The 14,545-nt window shown below is 35.6% G+C and overlaps 1 protein-coding gene across 4 annotated transcripts in view; it reads left to right on the top strand.

Annotated features, from left to right (window-relative positions):
* LOC123672945 (homeobox protein HOX3-like) overlaps positions 1-14,545 on the top strand; it is a 57,016-nt gene that overhangs the window by 31,029 nt on the left and 11,442 nt on the right. The window contains exons 2-5 of one of the 4 annotated variants that reach the window (XM_045607421.1): positions 1,807-1,939; positions 10,270-10,617; positions 10,706-10,778; positions 12,204-12,562. The exons of 1 other annotated variant lie outside the window; for it this stretch is intronic. In XM_045607421.1, coding sequence (XP_045463377.1) covers positions 10,303-10,617; positions 10,706-10,778; positions 12,204-12,562 — 747 coding nt within the window. In that variant the 5' untranslated portion in view covers positions 1,807-1,939; positions 10,270-10,302. The remainder of the gene's footprint in view (positions 1-1,806; positions 1,940-10,269; positions 10,618-10,705; positions 10,779-12,203; positions 12,563-14,545) is intronic. 2 more of the 4 variants (XM_045607499.1, XM_045607827.1) reach the window with 2 other exon arrangements.

Here is a 14,545-nt window from a genome sequence, read left to right as displayed (position 1 = left end):
ACATGTCCAAACATGGTTAAATTACGTTGTCGGATTGTGATATATTTTCAAATCTACAATTTTACTATATCAATATAAATGTATATTATATTGAATGAAATATATTTATTTGAGTGATTCCTGATTGAATATGCAAATTTGAATACTTGGAATCCGATATTTTTCCTACCTGCTGAAATCCAAGGTTTGGCAACATTTTCTTCCCTTGCGTCCCTTGTTTCACGTCTTTTGAAACGCTTGAAGTTTTTTTTTCTGAATTTCTGATATATTGAGGTATTTATTTCAATATATTTTGACTTAATATGAACCATTGATTCCCTATGAGACGTAAGAAGTGCGTTTTTTGTGCAGAAACTCGCGAGTTAGTGAAATATCGTATCACTGATATGTTTTCATTTCCGCGCGACTTATGTTTTTTGGTCCAGCAAGATCGTTTTTAAAAACTTTAATATTACAATTGAAATGACCAGTTAATTCTACGATAGAATTTTATTGTCAAATACAAGTGTTTGTATTAGATGTTTATTACAGACTAAGATAAAATAAAGCGTCCGTGTCGCTGGTAAGAATTGCGGACTTAGCCATCTTCCAAGAAGCGGTCAGGTTACACATATCTTCTGTTCCTTAGTCTGCTTATCTTGTTGTTATGGTCTTAGAACGAGATATATAACTCGCGCTTCTTGTCAAATTTGATAGTTCACGTTGGAGACAAAATTTACTTACTGAAAATGACATATGCTCCCTCTATCTATGTTTATCACCCTGAGGTGTAGACTATTTTTGAAAACTCGATGATCCTTGGGGATGAGTTTGATTTGATCTCTAAGTTTCGCTCTCAACTATAAGCTCAGATAGGGCTACCATCTGATGAACTAGTGGAATGTACTTCAACATTGCGATGTCCAATACTTCTGGGTGACCTAGTTGTGAGTGGCCTATAACAATTTCTTGGGCTAAACGTTGAATCACCCTGTATAGCGCAGGCGCGGATCCAGGCCCCACTTTTGGGGGGGGAACTTTCAGATTCTCAAAATACTGAAAATCCTTCCGCCATTTTGGGACGTCATTTTTTTGCCGTTCATTAATATGGGTTTTCACAAAATGTATTGAAGGTAAAATTTTTTCTGATCTTGTAATTATTTGAGCCTTAGTATGTCAAATTCTAGGAGGGCCGGCAAAATTTAAGAGGTGCCCGGGCCATTTGGGGGGGGAACGTTACCCCAGTTCACCCCCCCCCCCTGGATCCGCGCCTGGTATAGCGAGATAATAAATCTGAAAACTCTCCTTGAAATATGTACAATATGAAACAGAATAATTCGCCAATTCAAACCATATAACAATTTTCACGATACAAAATGATGAATACCCCAAAGGAGGAACGACCAACTCAAAAAACCATCCCCCAGATAATATCAATTGATTCCACAAATTCTACAAATCGTACAAAACAACCAAGGATATTATTTTCGAGAGTTTAGTTATCCGAATCAGAGAAGCAATTTCATCAAAACAAATATTTAGATAAGTCAAGTTACAAACGTATAGCTTTAGCTCTTCACCTGTCTGAACGCCAAGTCACGGTATGGTTTACAAACAAGCGTTATTGATATATTATCAACTGCCAAATTGTATCATAGATAAAATTTCCGAATAAATAGTTATCTTTTTTGAATAAATTTGTCTACTAAACGTTGAATCTTCCTGTGAAGATAGTTTATCAATGTGAAAACTTCTCTTGAAATCTGTTTAATAAGTATCGAAATCTTTGCAAATTGAACCCCTTACAACAATAATTACAATTTTCAGGAGGGTACATGATGACTACTCCACAGCATCAACAACAAGCTTAAGTAGTCCCCACACAGATAACACCGAATAACACAACAAAAAGAGCAAGGACAGTTTATACTAAATTTTTCTCAGTATTCTGGTTATTTTTGTATGGTTCTGATAAGGCTATCAACAATTTTGCTTGTAGCTTGAAATGTTTATTTTTTGTATATACACGAAAAATATATCACATTGCTTTTTCTATGGTTCTGATGATATCGACTTGAAAATTCGCAAAGAGGTCTTGAAATTAATATTTCATATGAAATCCTGAAATTTTAACACCATCGGTTTTATGGCACGGAGATATTTTTTTTCATATACTTCTTGAATTTCTTATGGTTTTGACTTTCAACACAAAATTTGGCACAAAGGATGAAATGGATGTCCTTTATTTATAGCCAACTTCCAACTTAATGCGATATGCGATCATGGAAATACTCGGTATTTAGTATTTTTTCCAATATCCTTCCCAAATTTTCAACGCTAGAATTGGTTTCTCATATCAACAAATAATTTCTTGATCTGCAGTTGCAAAAATAATAAGAATACAAAATTTCAAACGGCCATACTCACAGAACTGCTAAATTCAAAATCCAAACCTACCCTGAAAATTTCTGAAATGTTATTTAATTCAAAGATTTCAATTGATTTTTTTCTAAAATATCAACTTCTTCTTTTATTTGTTTGTAATTCATTTCATATAAAATAATTTTGTGAGAATAAAGTTGAGGGTTTATTCAATTCTTCTCAATTTTGAAAAAATCATCGAAAAGTCATATATACAAAAAACAATTCATATTAATTAATTTATACATTACAAGAGAACATTGATGTTGATAGTGATTATGATGTATTAATGATTTGACATTGATTCCTTTCATTCCGTTAATTGTATTAACTGTTTAATTGATAGTTTAATATGTTGTAATTTACACGTATGTCTTCTCTAATAAAATAGAGTAAATTTTATACAGACGTTTATGACATTCACCATCCTCATAGAACATGAATCATTAATCACTAATTATAACATTTTCTTCCATCATTTCTACTCATATCGCAAAATATGAAACAAAATTACAATAAATGGATTTTAAGTAAAGGTTATTCAGGTAAAGATCGGATGGAAATTGATGATCTCGAAATTACTTCAACAGTTTGAAAAATATCGCATATAATATCATGGTTTCAATTCAAGTTTTCATGATTTTATATTTTTGAGCAATTATTTGATATTTTGGGCGCTCATACAGGAAGAGACATTGACTCCGAAGGTTCCTGAGGTCGAAATAAACCGATGGCCGATTAGTTGAAATAAAAAGGTTACCGATACAAATTCGAATCAAAATTCGCCATCTATTTAGGAACAACCTGTAACTTTCTCTTGCATATTAGGGTAGTAAAATCTAAAACATGGTTTAAGTAACAGTTCCTGAAAATTTCATCTTTTTGGCGTGAAGGGAAAAGAAATAGCTGAAAATTCAAGACGAAAAACAGTTTTTTGTGAATAACTCAGAAAATATCCACTTTAGGGCAAGGGTGTGATGCATACACTCACATTATTTTTTAACGTAGATTCAATATCTGCCATAAAAAAATGGGGTTCTAATTTGAAAAAATTGATTTTTCACGATTTTGTCATCCCTAACTTTGAAAGCGATTTTTTCACCCCCTGTATCATGAATCGCGATTTCGATTCTTAAAGTGGATACATCAATCTTACATCTTGAAAAATCCCAAAAATGAAAATTTTCCATCCAAAAACCTCGAAGTTATTCTTGTTTCAGCGGAGCTCTATTTTCGATTTTTTTTTCGAATTTTCCCGCTCAGAGAGAATTTTCCAACCAAAACTGAAAAATGTTACATCAAAATAACTTGAAATTTTCTAAGGAATCTATTTCTGCAATAAAAAAATGGTGTTCTAATTTGAAAAACGGAAGCTGACGTCATTTCCGGAAAAACCGGAGGTGCTCATGCCTTGAAAATATTTTAGATTTCATCAGCATCGTGAAATACTTATAAATGCTGAATTTCATGAAAATACGTTCAGTAGTTTCCCGTATAAATATGGGTGAAGTTCCTCGTGAAAGACCCTGTATACATAATAATGAAATTTAACTATGAAACTGAAATATTCCCGCCCGATTTAGTTCTACAAGATATGGCAGAAGAACGGATTTGCCATATAATTATTTATAATAAATTTTTTATAATTCTGGTGATCTGATGAATCGCCGAATGAAATATTTTTATGCAAAATCCTATTATCACGAATGCTACAGAAATGTATATAGTAGTTTCATCAAAAGTAACAATAGGTGCAAGTTCAAAACTTCTTGGGATTCGCGAGTCTACACCCACGGTGTTTGCATCGTTCTTTGGTGGCTACCAATTGAATGTACCTAATTACGAAATAAGTGGTTATCAACGAGTGTGCTATAATAGTATACGTAAGTGATACTCACTTTGAGTTACTTATCAAAAATTTGAGAGACTTTCTACCCCGACTTCGTTTGTAAACAAACGAGTTTTTTCCCACTTTATTCTGTCAGCATATACACACGGCTGATAGTATAAACGGATTATTCACTGCCTATTAATAGGCAACCAATAATACATTATGATGTATATAAAACTACATATACGCTGATAGTTAACACCTAAATACAAACTTCAAACCGAACACTCTTGAGTACAAGGGTGTTAAGCATGGCATCCATGAACCCTACTGAACACAATACAACAATGTCGAAAAACACTGAACATATAATGAGCTCCCAATCCTACGTAACTGCTGCTAAAACAATTCCAAAAATCAATTTTCCAAAAAGAGAACAAGCTATAGTGCTACATGCGGAGGACAACCTGAAACTATTCGACTACGTCCAGGCTATAGGTAACATTATCCAACCGAAAAATATCTGTTTCGCTTCCAGAATATCTAACAACAGGATCTGCGTATACCTAGCCAATATAGAACTAGTAGACCAACTTATCAAAACCCACCCAACTGTGACTATAGGTGACACAAATTTGAATGTAAGAAGGCTAGTTTCACCAACAAAGAGGATTGTGATTTCGAATATTTCACCATGCATCCCACACGATCTCGTAACAGAAGTCTTAACTGACATCGGACTACAATTGGCTTCCCCCGTTTCATTCTTGAAAGCTGGTATACCTGGAGATGAGTACTCCCATATACTCAGTTTCCGAAGACAAGTATATATTTTCCCCCCTAACGAGAATTACGAACTACAAACATCCACCTTAGTCCAATACGACGGTAATGAATATAGGATTTTCCTTTCAACAGACAAAATGGAGTGCTTTATTTGCCGCCAAACTGGCCACGTAGCATCAACCTGCCCTAACCCTCAAACAGTTCAAGTACATAACACCCAACCACAAACACAAGCCCCAACAAACTATGTTCAAGCTCATCATCCGTCCTCTACGATACCACAAGCGGGTGAGATTCCTGCTCCCAAGAGAGGACTCTCAGAGATCCTGTCATCTAGTGATCAAACCAGTCAACAAGAACCTACCACCGGGTCTGACCCTGTAAGTGAGAATTACATGCCGCCCCCACAAACTCCAACGAAAAGGATTCCCGATAACAAAAGAGTCAGGAAGAAGCGCAAAATAGAGGTACCTGAGGACCACGCCCTGAGCGACTCCACCAAAACTGCAATTTCAACTGCTTATCAAGAAAACCCAGAATCCTTCCATATACCCTATGATAACCTAATTGCGTTTCTAGAAAATTCTTATGGAAGCCCTTCACCCTATAACGAAGCTGAAAAATTCACAACGAATGTAAAAGCACTACTACAGGACCTACATAATATTTACCCATACGTAGAAAGAGCAAGCAAAAACAGAATCACCAGAATTTCAAAGAAAATCAAAGAAAAACTTAAGGATGAAGAGATTGAAGTTGAAAGTCTCAATAGCCTTGACATAACTACAGAAGACGACGACCCTTCTGACAGTTCTTCCCAAATATCTACACACTACCAATAATAACCACCCACCTTCAAATTAATACAATGGAATTGCAAAGGGTTTTACCCACGACTAGAACGGATTCAACAACTTGTCTCCGATACTCTTCCTGACATTCTATGCCTGCAAGAGACGAATTTCAAAACCAGTCATAATCCTTACCTAAAAAACTATTCAGGTCATCACTTCATCAGAAGAACAAACACCAGAGCTAGCGGTGGTGCAACTATATTCATCTCAACAGAAATTTACCACAGAGAAATCAACCTACATACCCCTCTCGAGGCCGTAGCCGTCACTACCTGGTGCCCCAAAAAAATTACTGTTTGCAACGTTTATATTCCGCCGAATCACAACCTCTCTTACTCCGAACTAACAGATCTCGTGAACCAATTGCCTACCCCTTTCATCATGGTAGGCGACTTCAATGCTCACAATACGGCATGGGGCTCAGAAACAACATTTGGTAAAGGAAGAGTGGTTGCAGATGTGATATCAGATCTCGACCTCAACATAGTTAATACGGGAGAAAACACATATTTCGATGTATCAACCGGGAAATTTTCATCTATTGACCTCTCTTTGTGTGATCCTACTACAGCGACTCATCTCTCCTGGACCACTCTGGACAGTCTATATGATAGCGATCATTTTCCCATTGTTATAACAGATAGCATTTCCAACCCCTCAGATAACGTTATAAAGTGGAGAATGACCAGTGCTGACTGGGATTCCTACGCGGAAGAGGTGAACTCTCAAGTTACAGCTGCAGAATTCATGAATAACATAAATCAAGCTGTCCACCAATTCACAAACATCTTAATCTCAGCAGCGGAAGAACATATCGGACGAATCACAATAAAAACAAACAAGAAGATAGTCCCATGGTGGAATGAAGCGTGCAAACTCGCCGTAAAACAATGTAAAAGTGCACTGAACCGTTACAGAAGAACACAACATCAAGAAGACTTGGTAAATTTCAAAAAACTCAAGGCAGTCTCTAGGAGAATTCTTAAGGAAAGCAAACGAAAATCTTGGATGAATTTTGTATCTTCAATCTCTCCGAATACAACACCTGCTCAAGTTTGGACCAAAATAAAACAAATAAAAGGTCAGAATACAACCTACAACATTCCTTCCATCCTTGACGAGAAAGACGAACCCATCACTAAGAGTCAAGACATAGCAAATACGTTGGCTAAACATTATTTTGAAAAAACAGTTAATCAAGATATTCCACAACGCCCCAAGAAACAAGCGATGAATATAGGACAATCTGAAAAGACTATCAATCATCCCTTCACCTTACAAGAACTTAAATTAGCCCTTTCCTCTATGAGGAACACTGCAGCAGGCCCGGACGAAATTCCAATGATATTCCTAAAAAAACTGAAGGATGAGACACTGCCAAAACTACTGAAATTGTACAATAATATCTGGACAAGTCATCAATTCCCCAAACAGTGGCAACAATCACACATCATACCAATTAAAAAACCAGGCAAATCAAAACCTACTCCTAATGTATTCCGACCAATTTCATTGACCTGTACACTGTGCAAAGTTCTTGAGAAGATGGTCAATAGGAGACTGATTTGGTATCTGGAAAAATGCAATCTCTTACATCCCGCCCAATCAGGCTTCAGACAAAACCGCAGCACAACAGATAACCTCGTCATACTTCAAACAGAAATAGCTCACGCATTTGCAAACCAACAAGACCTTATAGCTGCATTAATAGACATCGATAGTGCCTTTGACACTACAAGTCGAGAAGCGATTTTGAACAAACTACATGATATCAAACTTGACGGAAATGTTTACTGTTTTCTGGAGAACTTTCTGACCGATAGAAGTTTCAAGGTGTTAGTAAATGGCAAGTCCTCCGACTCTTTTGTCACCCATAACGGCATTCCGCAAGGCTCAGTGTTGAGCACAACGCTATTTATACTAGCCATCAATGATATCTGTACCGTTATTGAGGCCCCAATCAAATTCATTTTATACGCCGATGACCTGCTTCTCTTCTGCTCGGGCAAAAGTACCAAAAGTACATGTAAACTTTTGCAACGGGCTCTGAATAGCATCACCTCATGGGCTAAGACAATAGGATTCAATTTCTCTCCTTCTAAATCTAAACTAATCAAGTTTACTAGAAGACAACCTACAGTCCTACCACAATTAACGATATACGATGCACCCATAGAACTCGTTGATCACCTAGACTATCTCGGAATGACATTTGACCAGAAACTAACGTGGTCACTTCATATCAAGAAAATCAAAGGCTCCTGTATGAATACCATGAACATTCTACGAACATTGTCTCACCATCACTGGGGCTGTGACGAAGAAATACTACTCAAAATCTACAGATCACTCATTCGTTCAAGACTTGACTACGGCAGTATGCTTTATTCCACATCTAGCAAATCAAATTTAAAATTGCTCAACAGCATACCCAACACTGCTCTGCGTCTCTCCCTTGGAGCATTCAGATCCAGCCCATCAATAAGTTTACACGTTGAAGCACAAGAACTTCCGCTCAACTTTCGTCGACAGCAAACTCTCCTTACTTACATATCGAAAGTGTCTGCTCTTCCGAATCACCCAGTGCGACACCTGCTTGAAACTTCACAAGAGCCGCCTACTATGAAACCCATGACCTTGCTCTCAATTCCACAAATCGCAAAGCAAAACTTGAGGCCTATAGATGTTACCTTGACATCCCCCATTACGTTCCCGAAACACACCCCATGGTCTAGACACCACCCAAGGCTAAATACCTCTCTGCATAGACACATCAAACTAGAAACTTTGGGAACAATTCTTAAGCAACACTTATTTGAACTACTTGGGCATGAAAAGTTTGACGAAGAACTATACACCGACGCCTCCAAAGATGAGCAGGGAATAGCATGCTCGATCATCAATAAATCGAATGCCCCAGTGTCCTACAAACTCCCATCCATCTGCAGCATCCACACTGGTGAACTCTTTGCAATTTATAAATCTCTTTGCAGTTCTTTTATCCCAGGTCAAAAGCTCGCAATACTCACAGACTCTTTATCTTCAATTGAATCCATAGACAACATTTACTCGAAGAACCCTCTGGTACAGCAAATTCTAGAACGATGCCATACCCTTAAAGCGAAGGAGAATATTTCCACCACTATAATCTGGATCCCATCACATATTGGTATAACAGGAAACGAAGCTGCAGATCAGGCCGCAAATCAAGCACGAACTTCCGAACTTCCTGTGACCCAAATCCAACTTCATACAGACCTCAAAAATGCCATAAAGCTGAGATCCTTACAGGAATGGCAAGTCCAATGGGAAGGAGCTAGCACTGGACTGCATATGATACAACCCAAAATACATAATTCACCACAAATTAGTTTGGGCAGAAAAGACAAAACCGTAGTAAGAAGACTTCGAATAGGTCACACCAAGCTAACTCACAGCTATCTGATGTCTTCAGAAAATCAACCCAAATGCGAACACTGTCACAATACTCGTCTAACTGTTGAACACCTACTATCCATCTGCCCATATTACGGAAATGACCGACGTCGACTTGGGCTGAGAGAGAATCTTGGAAATATCCTCAATACTCAAAAACAAATTGAATTAGCTCTTAAATTCCTCAAAGAATGTCAACTTTACAATAATATATGAACTTGTATGATATATTCTCAAATTTTAGTTCTTTAAGCTTCGAATACTTAGATTTATATTTAGAATAAGTTAATATGTACTGTACCTCGTGTCAATGACCTCGATGTCGAGACACGTTAATTCGAAATAAAAAAAAAAAAAAAAAAAAACTTCTTGACTTTACGTCAGTGAAATCGGAATAGAAATTTCAAGAAATGAATATTTTCAATTTAAATTTTGACGGCTTATGAAAGACTGCATGAAATTTTTTCATTCAAAATCCTATTATTTCAAATTCTATAGTACTAAATATGGGTATATCTCAAGGTGCAATAGGCGCATAAATGAGCTTTCAAAACTTCTCGACTTGACAGTGGAATAGAAGTTTCGAAAACTAAATGTTTTCAATTTTTTTTTCGACATCTGATGGAATATTTCTATTCAAAATCCTATTATTTCAAATTCTATAGTAGATACTGTATATAGGTACAAGCGAAGGTGTCATAGGTGCTCAAATGCGTTAAAAACCTGATAACTATGATAGCGAAATAATTATAGAAGTCCGCCAAATAATTAATCCAAATGAATCCTTTTAAATAATCGACAAAAATAAACAATTCCATTGAAATGCGAATTTGACACATTATACTTCAGGATAAACGAATTACTATAGGTCCAAAAAATTCTAGTCGACAGCTCCCCCCCCCACTCTATGTACCCAAACTCATCAGCTAACTTTCACAAATTTTTTCTTCAGATTTTTCGTAGTTCGTGTTTGTGAAGTAACAGAAGTAAATAAGAATGGAAGATAAAGTAAATAGTGTAGTTCACGAAGAGCAAAAAACTGGCGTTGAGGAGATGAGGCCATTAGTGTCCATAGATCAGGGGAATCAGTGTAATGGTGATGGACAGATAAAGTCACCAGTGATAGAACAACACATACAACAGAGAAACGGATACAGTGATTCTGAGATATATAGTGATATTCAAGGAAACGGTTTATCAACTGCCCCCTCTCAGATAACCATAACCCCTATGTGTAGTGAATATCCTGAACAATACGTTAGCTTAGATGACTATTACGATTACAATCGTAACAGTTCTCACCAGCTTCAGGTGAATGATTTCAAAGATTATATAAAATATTTTAAAAGATTTCGTCCTCTATAGTTTTTTTCAAATAATATTTTTTCCTTTTTTTCAGGCGGGCAATTGGAACATGACTACATATAGGATGAACGAATACAATAATATCAGAGATGACAGGCAATTAGGTGGTAAGTTCAAATCATCATTTACCTACAAATTTTAAATTTTCTTATATTTGATTAACATCTAACCTTATCCCAATATTTTGAATTTTGTATTTTATTCAGTTATCTTTTCACTAGAAAATATCATTCAACCTACCATTATAAATCAGATTGTAATCAATTATTACTATGAAAGTCCAAAATTTTTTAAAACCTATATCTTCAAATAATAAATATACCTGTCTATATATGAACCTTTATGTCGACGCTTTTCCAAATTATTCAACTTTATACATAGAAATCAATGCTTACTTATCACCTAAGTTATAACATTGAGTCAGAAATTTTGGTTGAAAATATTTTCTGGTTTTATAGATATCATAACCTCCAACCTACAAGTAACAAAATTTGCTTGAATCCGTCCCTGTACATTTCTTGGTAGTTCATAAAATTCACGAAAGAGACAACTTTTTGTAGATGAATTTTAGAATATCGCTACTTTTTCATGAAACGTTGTTGAAAAGTGTAACTTTCCATTAGGGATTCGCGGCTCGACTTGATATTTGAGATATTGACTTGATATTCGAGCTACTTGACTTGCAATCAACTCAAGTTCAAGTCAGAAAGTAGTTTTCCAATGTCAAGTCAATTGTTTATTTATCAAGTACTTGACATTGAAAAACTATTACTTGACTTGAACTTGAGTTGATTTCGAGTCAAGCCCAAGTCAAATACCTTGAATATCAAGTCAAACCACGAATCCCAAGTTTTCATAATAATATTGAATAAGAAATATCGAAAAATAGTGAAAAATGTTTCCAAACCTATATAAAAGTTTATGGTAATACTTCGTGTAAAAGTGAATTAAAAATTAGTAGAAATATCACGTTAGATTGAATAATTAAAATCAATAAACATAAATAATTGTCATCGATGGGTCACATGATTATAATTGTTTTTGGTACTGAATATACCTACTGCGTATTCTCAGCGTGATTTTAAGGAAAAATCGAATGAAAAGATAATACTAAATATGAGTTATTTTGATTAATTCAAGTAGCTTTTTCATTAACAATGCTATTGTAAAGAATTTATTCGAGTGATTGCCACTTGCAGTTTTGTTTTTATTGTAAAAATTCTCGTTCGCATACCCTTTTATAAAATCTAGCGACTTCTGATCTCTTTTGGACTCAATCCACAATTATACGTCTAATTTCTCTGTGAAACATCATTTTTTCAATAAATTATTGATATATTATCAACTGCCAAATTGGAACATAGGTAAAATTTCCGAATAAATAGTTATCTCTTTTGAATAAATTTGTCTACTAAACGTTGAATCTTCCTGTGGAGATAGTTTATCACTGTGAAAACTTCTCTCGAAATCTGTTTAATAAGAATCGAAATCCTTGCAAATTGAACCCTTACAACAATAATTACAATTTTCAGGAGGGTACATGATGACTCCACAGCAGCAGCCGCAACAACCTCAAATAGTCCCCACACAGATAACACCGAATACAACCACAAAAAGAGCAAGGACATCTTATACGAACAACCAGCTGGTGGAACTGGAAAAAGGATTTTTCACCATCAAATATTTGAGTAAGTCCAGACGCATTAATTTAGCGAGAGCTCTGAATCTGACCGAAGGACAAATCAAGAGTTGGTTCCAAAATAGGCGTATAAAGTTCAAGAAGGAGCAGAAGAACAAGGGTGGCTCTCCTTCCACTAGTCATCCCAATTCTCCAGACTCGCAACAGAACCCATTGACTAACCTTAGGGCCAAATGCAATGATACTATGAAGATGCCTCCAGTATACTCAGATTACGCCCAGATGAATCAACATATTCCTTATTTGCCAAGACCGAATCAATACATTGGCAGGGGATACAATAATTGGGCCCCAGATTGTTACCAGGAAGCCCCTGTATATCCCCAAATGGGAAATCCCCCATACTACCCTGGAAGAAACTATCATGAAAGCTATATTCCGAACAATTCCGCTCAAACTATTGCTCATCTTCAGAATGGATCTATGGTTCATGTTAAAGAAGATATTTCGTCCCAATTGACATCCCAGGAACAACAAATTCTGAATGCTGGTAATAACAGCAATTGGTTGGATCAAAACTTGAACACCTCATACCCTATACTTAGCGGTGAAACTATCATTACCGACTTGTAATAGCTTTAGCGGGATATACAGTGCGTGTGATAATCACATACTAACATTTAAAGTAATGTTGATATCTGATTATGGCAATTTCAGTTGTTTCTCCTAAATAAATGTGTCTACATCTACATCTGTGTCTACATCATGCTTGTGTTCTTGATTATGGTTTGAATTATTTAACATTTAATATTTAATTATTATTAATATTATTGTATAGATCATTGTATATAGCTCTATATTTTTGTAAGATATATATATTTCATAATTATTTATGTAAAAAAAATTTTATACTTGAAGAAAACACCCAATTTTACACGATGGTTTATTATTTTCCCCTCTCTCCTAAAATATCCAAATAATTGTTGAAAACAATCATAATCGAGAATCGAACCTATGCCTGCCATCCTTCTTGGGATCTGAGAGAAACATAACTTTTTGCACAAGTTTAAAAATTTCATTTACATTTTTTGATACAATTTGTGGTACGTTTCACCAACATAAGACCTTTCAGATAGTTAATACATCTATGTATCCACTATAATATTATTTCTTATTGATGCAGTTGAAAAAATAAAGTTACTGAACCTACTGAACATAATAAACGTCTTTAGCACTTAGCCAGCTGGCTAATGGCTCTTTCTCAGAAACTAATATGTATTATATCATTCATAACTCTGGAACTTTCAGGATTAGGCCTTTTGATAAATATTTCGCTAATTATGAGGCTAATCCGTTCATTCTGCCACATCTTGTACCATGTGTCAATGGCCTAGTTGCTGAGACACGTTAAGGTAAATTTAAAAAAATCGTTCTAGAATATCGGAGATTCGCACATATTTCATGGTTATATTTTATTATTTTTTGTTGGTACTTGGAATTCTCCTGTCACGGATTTATCTATTATCGTAAGCAAGATGTCTAAAAACCTGGTGTATGGACTGATTAGCTTTTGTTTTGCCTATTTTGAGAATATTAGTTTATGCTTCTGATTGGCTAGGATCGGGTTTTAATTGACGTATCCTGTCGAAATCAAAGGAATAAAGATCGAAATGAAAGGTATGACATTGCGGCGCCGCCACGAAATAAATCTAATATTTTCAATTTGGTCGAATGTCATTCCTTTCAAAAATTGGCGAGTGCATTCACCATGTTTTTAGACATCTTAATCGTAAGTATTTGCACAAGTGCATCAAAATTACCGATAATTTTGCATGACAGCGTGTTGTCATAAAAACAGCATGAGTTCATTTTCATTTTTGGAGAAAGAGCCCGACACCGAAGGCGGTAGGCTCTTTCTCCAAAAATGAAAATGACCGAATGCAGTTTTTCAAAGAAAACACGCTGGAATGCGAAATTATCCGGTCATTTTGATGCACGAGTGTAATAAGGGGGAATATTTCCTAAATAAACTGTTAACTTATCAAAGTGACATAGATGCCATAGATTCGAACTGTGTAAGATTCATAGAAACTATGCATCTATGAACAGAACAATTATCGCAGTGCTATTTCGCTTCCTACAATGCAATTATCGCCGGAATTTTCGATAATTGCATTCTATATACATAGAATTTTTGGCAGAAGGGAAATATTCGATCAAATTTTTGATAGAGAA

The sequence above is a fragment of the Harmonia axyridis genome, chromosome 1 (assembly GCF_914767665.1).
Source record: "Harmonia axyridis chromosome 1, icHarAxyr1.1, whole genome shotgun sequence".
In the NCBI taxonomy this organism is placed as follows: Eukaryota; Metazoa; Arthropoda; class Insecta; order Coleoptera; family Coccinellidae; genus Harmonia; species Harmonia axyridis.
This window is presented reverse-complemented; position numbering and strand designations above follow the sequence as displayed.